General features: G+C 44.8%; 1 protein-coding gene across 1 annotated transcript in view; it reads right to left on the reverse strand.

Moving 5' to 3' along the window:
* The window catches only part of RNF20 (ring finger protein 20, E3 ubiquitin protein ligase), a gene marked incomplete at its 5' end in the record, with an annotated part of 12,197 nt that overhangs the window by 1,413 nt on the left and 2,070 nt on the right, over nucleotides 1–8,714 (reverse strand). The window contains 8 exons of the mRNA XM_009084680.1: nucleotides 654–779; nucleotides 2,786–2,998; nucleotides 3,966–4,115; nucleotides 5,184–5,301; nucleotides 6,760–7,151; nucleotides 7,466–7,587; nucleotides 8,225–8,360; nucleotides 8,556–8,708. Coding sequence (XP_009082928.1) covers nucleotides 654–779; nucleotides 2,786–2,998; nucleotides 3,966–4,115; nucleotides 5,184–5,301; nucleotides 6,760–7,151; nucleotides 7,466–7,587; nucleotides 8,225–8,360; nucleotides 8,556–8,708 — 1,410 coding nt within the window. The remainder of the gene's footprint in view (nucleotides 1–653; nucleotides 780–2,785; nucleotides 2,999–3,965; nucleotides 4,116–5,183; nucleotides 5,302–6,759; nucleotides 7,152–7,465; nucleotides 7,588–8,224; nucleotides 8,361–8,555; nucleotides 8,709–8,714) is intronic.

Below are 8,714 nucleotides of genomic sequence, written 5' to 3' on the forward strand. Positions count from 1 at the left end.
AGATACAACTGCAAGATACTTATTTTTAGCCATTTTCTCTCTTCATCACTTCTCCTATAACCTGTCCCTGAACCAATGAATCTTCTAACGAAGCTCCCTTAATACCACAGACTACCATACTAAGCACAAGTGACTGTGCTTGATTTCCCCCAGCTCCTCTTCACATTGATATTTCTGCTTTCCTTTCTGCCTGTTTTAATGTCACTCCTACATTTTTACTCAAATGTTAACAATAAAAGCAGCATCAACCATAAGACTTAGACTCATTTTACTGGTAACAGACCTACTTTATTGATCCCAGGCATTTGCTAAAAAGTCTTGAAGCTCCCCAGTCATAGTTTCCTGTAACTTATCACATCTTTCCCATAAAAGCGTTGACCCCGGTTAACCTCATCTGGCTGCTGCCTCTTCTTTCGTGATAGGTTTCCTATAGAGGTCCCTTACTTCCCTGATCAGGCTGTCACAGAAATATCTACGACCTCCTTATCGAAGGAAAAATCTGTGTACAATAATCAGAATTCCCTTCAGGATCCCTCAGTCTTCTGGTATACTAGTCCAAAACCAGGAAATAATGAAAGCTCAGAGCCTTCTATGCCTCCCACAAGACAACAACTGCATGTGACAATTCACGAGGGAATGAGGCCATCACTCACCTTGCGCTTGTTCATTTCCAGGGCCTGTGTTCGCAGGCCTAACTCCTTCTCTCCTGTTCCAATACTGCTTTGCAGTAAGTGCTCTTTCTCCTCCAACTTACGTACAACCTGCAGCTGGGCATCCACCTTGGAAAGGGAGAGGGAAGGTATGGAAGGAATGAAATACATACTCTGTGGGTCTTTAGAGTTGTCACTAAAACAATCCCTGTCTCCCCATCACTAAGGAGTACCTCTTCTGCTTGCCGCCTTCTCCCTGAATAGCCAGGCACCAGCAGTCTAAGCTGTATCCAGATCTCTTGAGCGAACACTTTATAACTTAGCAATCAAATATTTGCAATAAAGATGTCTTCATTTTTGGACTGTGGCTAAAAGAATAGCTGCAAAGCAGTGAACAGTTCCACCTTGGTTCCAAGGATGGCAGAATACAGAATCATAGAACGGTCTGGATTGAAAGGGACCTTAAAGATCATCTGGTTCCAACCTCCACGTGCCATGGGCATGGACAACTTCCATTAGACCATCCAAACTGGTCCTGAACCTTGAACACTTCAATGGTTAGGGCATCCACAACCAATCTGGGCAACGTGTGCCAGTGCCTCACGACCCTCTGAGTAAAGAATTTCTTCTTAACATCTAATCTAAACCTGCCTTCTGTCATCTTAAAACCATTGCCCCTTGTCCTGTCATCTGCCTGTATAAAAAGTCCCTCTCCCTCCTCTTTGTAAGCCCCTTCAGGTACTGCCAGACTGCAATAAGGTCTTCCTGGAGCCTTCTCTTCTCCTTGCTGAATAACCCCAGCCCTCTGCATGGGGTTATTTTTAATTGTGTGGCTAGGTTTTAGAAGTGGGGTGTCCACAGGGTTGGCTTCTGTGACAAACTACTGGATGCTTCTCCATGTCCAGCAGAGCCAATTCCAGTGGCTCCAGGATGGACCCACCACTGGCCAAGGCTGAGCCAATCAGTGATGGTAGTAACACCTCTGTGGTAACATATTTAGGAAGGAAAAAGTTATTGTGCAGATGTAATTGCAGCCAGAGAAGAAAGGAGTAAGAAAATGTGAGAGGAACAACTATGCAGACACTAAGGTCACTGGAGGAGGAGGGGGAGGAGGTACTCCAGGTGCTGGAGCTGAGATTCCCTGACAGCCCACAGGATGTCAGAGCACACACTGCTGGCTCGTTTATTAATCCACGAGAATCCTCAAGTCCCCCTCTGCAGGAACCTTCTCAATGACTTCTACTCCCAGCCTGTACTCATGTCTGAGATGGTTCAGGTAGAAACCTATGACCTGTGGTTTCCAACTCCTCCTACTTTTTACCCATATATAAAGGTATAGGTAGAACATACATGTGGAAGTACCACTACAACGGCAACATGACTACCCACCTTCCTTCTCCCATCTGTTCTCCATAGCAATGAACCTGTAGAACATTTTATGCTTATACAGCAGTCACAGTTTCTTACTAAGACAGGTCCCTTTGAAGTCTGACACACTATTCCTAGGTTGATTAGGGGCATATACCCTCCTGTACTGATTTTGGTGGGGATACAGTTCTCTTCATAGCAGCTCACATGATGGTCTATTTCACATTTGGCAGCAAAATAGTGCCAGTAACACACTACTGTTTTACTAATTGCTGAGCACTACCTTCTGTGTCTTACACAGCCTGCCAGCAAATTGGCTGAGGGTGCACAAGAAGCTGGGATGCCACACAGCCAGGACAGCTGAACCACCTGACCCAAGGGGTATTCCATATCATATGATGTTGTGTTCAGTAATAGAAGCTGGTGGAAAAGAGAAAGTGGGAGGACGTAAAGTTGTGGCATTTGTCAAGTACCAATTATGCATAATACAGTGCTGCCCTCCTGTCAATGGCAGTACTGACTGCCACAGAAGTAGTGAAGGAATTCTTTTTTTTGTTTGTTTTGCTTGTGTGCACAACTTTCCTTTAAGCGCCTGAATGGCCTTTATCTCAACTCAGCCCTCTTCTCACTTTCGCCCTTCAGATTCTCTCTTCTATCCCACAGCGGAGGAGTGAGCAAGTGACTGTGTGGAGCTGTCAACCAGAGTTAACCCACAACATCTCCCTTCCTCATCAGTTGTATTGTCCTCTCTCCTTTTCCCACACTACCTGCGTCTTCAGTGTTAAAACCTGGTCTGCCAGCTCCTCCTTCTCCTCTTTCAGCAGCTTGTGGATCTGGTTGGACTTGATGCGTTCTGACATCAGCTTGAAGTTGGCATCATCCTTCTCCCGCAGCTGCTGCATCAGGCGGATGTTCTGCTCCTGCATGTCTTCGAAGGCTTGGCCTGTGACATCCATTTCTGACAGCAGGGCCTCCTCCTCCTGCAAAAGAAACACAAGCTCTGGCAAAACCCCTACAGTGACCCTGAACATTCTACTCAGACACCAAACCTAGTACAGATCAACGAATATGTCTCAGTTATCAGGGAACAGTATCTTCCCAACAACCAGAAAAATATGCTCCCCAGAAGTCTGCAACATAGCAGAGATATTCTGAATTAGGAGGTGTAGAACAAGGGATGGTCATCTGCACAAGCACTGTGCAGACTGTGCCTTGTCTGCTGACAGAATCAGCTGTGACAGTCATTGCCAGAGCTGGGCAGAAATCAACTCCCAGCTTCAAGCGGCTAAGCTGAACAGCTGTCACATATACCAGGCCAAGAATTCTACATGTGGACAGCTTAACAGCTTCCAACCAACAGGCTGCCAAGCCCCTTAGACTTGCTTTGGCCACTTCAACATTAAAGAACTGACAAGACAGAAAAGTGCTGTTCTATACTAAAAAGAATCTGAATTCTAAAATGTGCATATCAAGTCATTGGCTTGCCCTGCTGAGGTGGTCCCGTTCTCTCACTGGATTAAGTCATTTTCTGTAAAAGAAGATACGCACCAGTACCATCCAGATGAGTTCACTACGCGAACTCTACAGATAATAACTTTCAAGAAGAAATTGGAACTTTCTCCCCTAATGGCTAATGCAGCCATTTCTCCTCTGTGATCTTTACCTATGCCATGTTTAATTGCATATTTGATGTTTAATTGTTATTAAACACTCCCCACCATCACCTGTCATGAGGTTTGTGACACCCTAAAGTTGGGGGGCGTTTGGTAGTTGTGGGGTATTTTTTGCTTGCTCATTTTTCCCCCTTCAATAAACAAGGACCAACCTCACATCTGGCCCACACAGAAATAGAAATCCCTTCTCTAAGGTAATCTTCCCTGGCTGAGCCTGAAGGCAGTTTCTACACAGGTGCTCCAGCCAAAACAGAACCCGTCAGAAACTTCTCACCTGCTTAGCCATGGCTAGCTTCTTCTGCAAGTACTCAATTTGTTCCTCCACTGCTCGGATCTTCCGGAGGGCATCCTCATCAGCCATCTTTTTACTCTCCTTTTTTTCCTTGTCTTCCAGTTCTTTCACCCTCTGCCTCAGTTCTTCCAGCTACAGCAAGGACAAACCAGAAATGCTACTAAACACAAGAACATTGTTAAAAGCCTGTTTTCGCCACAATTCTCTGAAACACTGAAGAAACTTCCTTCAAAGTACTGGAAAAGAAAATCCTATGTCATTTTGGTAGGACAGAGTATTACTGGCAAGTGTGACTGTTAAGTTACAGTTACAGTTACAGAGTGTAACTGGTAAGACTGTAAATCGGGGTGGATCCTGAACTGGGAGAGCTGTGGGAATTGACAGATCTGTGCAAACCCAGGAGTGATGTGCAGGGGAAGGGAAAGCAACAATGAACAAATTGGGTTTAGACAGCGAAGGACATAAAAGGAACCAGTCACATGTAAAAACGTAAACAGTTAGTACATACTTTGTCTGGCTCAGCCTTGTGCACAACCACCACAGCCTGTCCTGTCCTATCTTTTCATTATTTTCTAACTCTATACTCCATGTGTATGTGTGCTGCACAGACTAAGTGCTAGCTACAGGTAAAACCTGTTTGTGAAGAAGGTGAAAGGGGCCTGGAATCACAGGGGTACAAAACAGAGAGAGAGGTGTGCTGGTACATGAGGAATCTGTGAATGTGTGTGTGCTTCTGACTCTAGATATTGTTGTCTGTGCCTGTACTAGTCACATTCTACCTCCACCAGTTAAAGAGGAAGGGATATGTCTGTCTACGCTTATGTTTTATGAGTCCCAATATGTACATGCACTTGAAGGCAGTACCCGGTCTGCAACAGCCTGACTGGCTGTGTCTGTCTTCTGTGTGTATCTCTGGGACACGTGCTTAGCTCTGCTGCTAGCTGAAATTGTAGCTGAGAACATGGGAGCCTTGTCCCTCAGACAGGGCAAGAAGGATCATCCTTTCTCAGAGGAGGACATTCCAGAATCTCCCTGATCATCTCTGGACCATTCCAATCTCTTCTACGTGACAAAGCTAAGAAGATGAACAATCTTCAGTGTAGAAGAGAGAAACAACACAGTTCTGGCGCAGAGTATCTGAAAAGAAGTTTTAAGTAACAGGCAAAAGAGAGAAAAAAAGGGAAGAGAAGTTAGACTTACCTCAGCTTTTGCCTTCTTCTCAGCTGCCATCAGCTGCACTTTGTCTCTCTGCTCTTTGGGGGCAGAGCGGTACATATCTAGCAACAGCTTCATCTCCTTCTGGCTCTCCTGGGCTTTCCTGGAGACAAGGAGATAGACAACTGTGAAAATACTGCAGGAAAGCCATGCTGTTACATAGCCAACATGAGAGTCTAAGCAATATTCTGTCTGCCACATAGATATGGAGTCATCCTCAGTGCATCTTACTCTGGTAACATAAAACCATCAAGGAATACAGGCTGGAGGCTGAAAGCTAGGGCCTCAATAATAGGCCCAAGCCAGAGTCGACTTACAGATGAATCCTGTATTCCTTGTGAACAGTGCTCCTTTGTTTTAGTTAATCAGACCACTTAATGTAGAACATAGATGCAGATAACCTTTGCCCAGGCTATATAGCTGCCATGGGCCATGCGGTCTGGAAGACATCTTATAGATGACCCTTGTATAGGCTACATATCTGCCCAAGGCCATGGCATCTTCTGCAAAACATCTTAGAGATAAGATGGGTACTGGTTATATAATTGCCCAGGAACTATTGCCAGGATCTATAATATAAGGAAACTCCCCCACCCAGGTCCTGGGCTCTGGCCAAGCCCCAGCCTCGATTGGTTGGAGGGGAGTACCAGCAGGTGTTATCCACACAAACCACAAAAAACTGCAAGTTACTTTTTGATTGCTGTGTTATCTGCACAAACGATAAGAACCTGCAAGTTATTTTTTGCCTGCTAATTTGGCCTATAAAAGCTGGACCCTCTTGCAGTGACTTTGGACACCTCACCTACGAGTGGGCGCACTGCGTAGGACTTCCCAATTGCCTGGAAAGGCTCTCCAAATCCTCACTGCAACCAGGGGCTCCCCAGCGACTGTGATCTGGATGACGATAAAGTATGAGGGCAATTGGTGATGTACATTTCTTAATCACTATTCTTTCCTGTATGTAATAACAGTTAGGTGCATTACCTTTCTTATTGTCTATGTTGTTTGTGCTGTTTGTATTAGAGGTTTCTTAACTAACTTTATATGTGAATATCTTACTCATTTTTCTATTATCTTAAAACACCAATAGTAATATAACCCTATTCTTTTCGTTGGTGTCTGGGTCGTTATTGTTGCCCTCCCTCAATCGGTAGAACAGAGGCTGACAAGAAACATGTTCAGGCACATGGATTAAAAAGTCAAGAGAGTGGGGCAGAGAGGAAGCATGTACCAGCAAACTAAGCAACAAACCATGCACCTCTGCTTTGGTGACAATCCAGGAGAGGGAACATTGCTACTTCCTCTATTAACAACCTGCTACTGTAAAGTTTTACACAATTGTTATGACAGCAACAAATACTACCTTGACACATGCCAAGCAGTATCTAGTTTGTTAACTGATGCTTTAGGCTGTGGTAGGAGAAACCTAACTACACTGACCAAATCACAATCAATCAGATACCGAGGTGTCAGAAAACTCTCCCTTGCCTTCAGGGGTACTTTCATGCAAACACCCCAGTTTGGGCACTGCGCAAATAGGAAACAGAGGTACAACCCTTACTTGAGCTCAGCCTTCAGCTGCTTGATCACTTCAGCCTCCTTCTTTCTTCCATCTTCATGCTTCCCTTTCTCCTTCTCTTTGGACTCCCTTTCCTTCTCCGATTCCTTCTGCTTCTGCTTTTCCCGCTCTCGTTCCTTTTCCTTTTCTTTCTCTTTTTCTCGCTCTCTCTCTTTCTCCTTTTCCTTCTCTCGTTCCCTCTCCCGTCTCTCACGCTCCCGTTCTTCTTCATCTCGCCTGGTCTTCATTTCATTGACCTCTTCAGGAGCAGCCTTGGGGACAGACACTTGGGCTGAAGGATCATCAGGTTCCTGCTTGATCTCTGGAGGTTCCTCTTTTGTGTCTTCTGTGCTGGACTGGGACTGTAGGAGAGCACTACCACTGCGAGAGCGGATCTGTGGTGGAACAGCAAGAAAGATGACACAGAAGAAAACAAACCATTGAGTTCTTAGCCAGAAATCTATCCTATCCCCTTTTCCCTTGTCTTCCCAGATCTGTGCTTCCATGCCCTTGTTGTAACTTTTCATGGAGCACTACACAGCTACAATAGAATACCATTCATTTGGTAAAAGGCATCAGTAAAGCACAGAGCTCCATCAAAAATTACACTGCATCCTGCATGCCGTATCAAAAAGGTCAACATTGCAGACAACAGTGACATTTCTCTTAAGCACTTTCTCCTCTTTTCTGGCATATCCTGCTGTGATACCTTGCTCAAGTCAGACTGGGCCTCTCTCAGTTTGCGTTTGTATCTCAACACCTCTCCCTTCAACTGGTGGTTGTGATTTTGGAGGCTGCTGATGAGGTGACGCATCTCCCGATTAATTGGGCCTACAAAAACAAACACAACTGTAACAAACCACACTTCTGTCAACCTTCTGCAAGAACTTCAATGGAGAACAAGCTAAGTGACAAATTAAGACTATTATCACTCCACCACACAACACAGCAATAAGACACATTTGCAGAACATAATCATGCCAGTGTTACATGCAACCGTAAGTCATAGCAAAACCACAGCCCTAACTTCCCATTTATTTTTTTCCTAAGGGAAACATTGCATGTGACATACAAACTCTGATTTAAAAGCCACTTTAGAAATAACTTCTTTATTTCCTCTGATGAAATTTCAAAATTACTGCCTTCTTATCCAGGCTGTCATTCTGGACTTGTAAATCAATCCTCCCCAACCACCAAATAATTTTAATAATGCAAAATACTCTGTCATAAATCAAATTATTAGCAAAATGTATGTATTTTGCAGCATCTAAAAGGAATTCAGATAATATGGAAGTGGCCTCCCAATGAAACACATGAAGAGCTCTGTTTTTTGAGATAAGACACCTGCCAGAACATGTATTTAACAGGAACAAAGAATCAACCCAGATGCTTTACTGCACTGTAGCCCAGATGGGCATTAGGGGTGCAGGCAGTGTCTGGTTTTAAGCACAGCAAAACAACTCCCTACCTGCTTGCTCATTGGCAGCAAGTGTCTGTTCAAACTCTATCCTCAACATCTCATATTCTTTGCGGACTTGTGCCAGGGTGTCCTCTAGCTGAATCACCTCTGTGCGTAGCTTCTTGTGGAGGCTGACCTCGTCCCTCTGAGGAGTAAGAAGGGAACAGAACTTGGAGCTGTGAACCTCAAGTAGCTCTATTTCATCAATATTAGGTACCAGAACTGACTGAATTAATGCCAGAAATGTACGTTTCCTGAGCATTCCCAGAACCACTGAGACCCAGCAGCAACAGCTGATGGGATGACAATGTTCCCTAGTGTGATGGAGCAGAGCTGTTACCTCAATTAGTTCCACCTGGCGCTGGTGTGTGGCACGGGTGCCATGGAGCAGCGTGCGGGCCTCATCCAGATGTGCCTTCAGCTGGAGACTCTCATTATACAGAACAGAGAACTGAGACTGCATGCAGCGATATTCAGGGGTCTCCTTCACAGCCTCTTC

This window comes from Acanthisitta chloris, unplaced genomic scaffold (genome assembly GCF_000695815.1).
Source record: "Acanthisitta chloris isolate BGI_N310 unplaced genomic scaffold, ASM69581v1 scaffold1351, whole genome shotgun sequence".
In the NCBI taxonomy this organism is placed as follows: Eukaryota; Metazoa; Chordata; class Aves; order Passeriformes; family Acanthisittidae; genus Acanthisitta; species Acanthisitta chloris.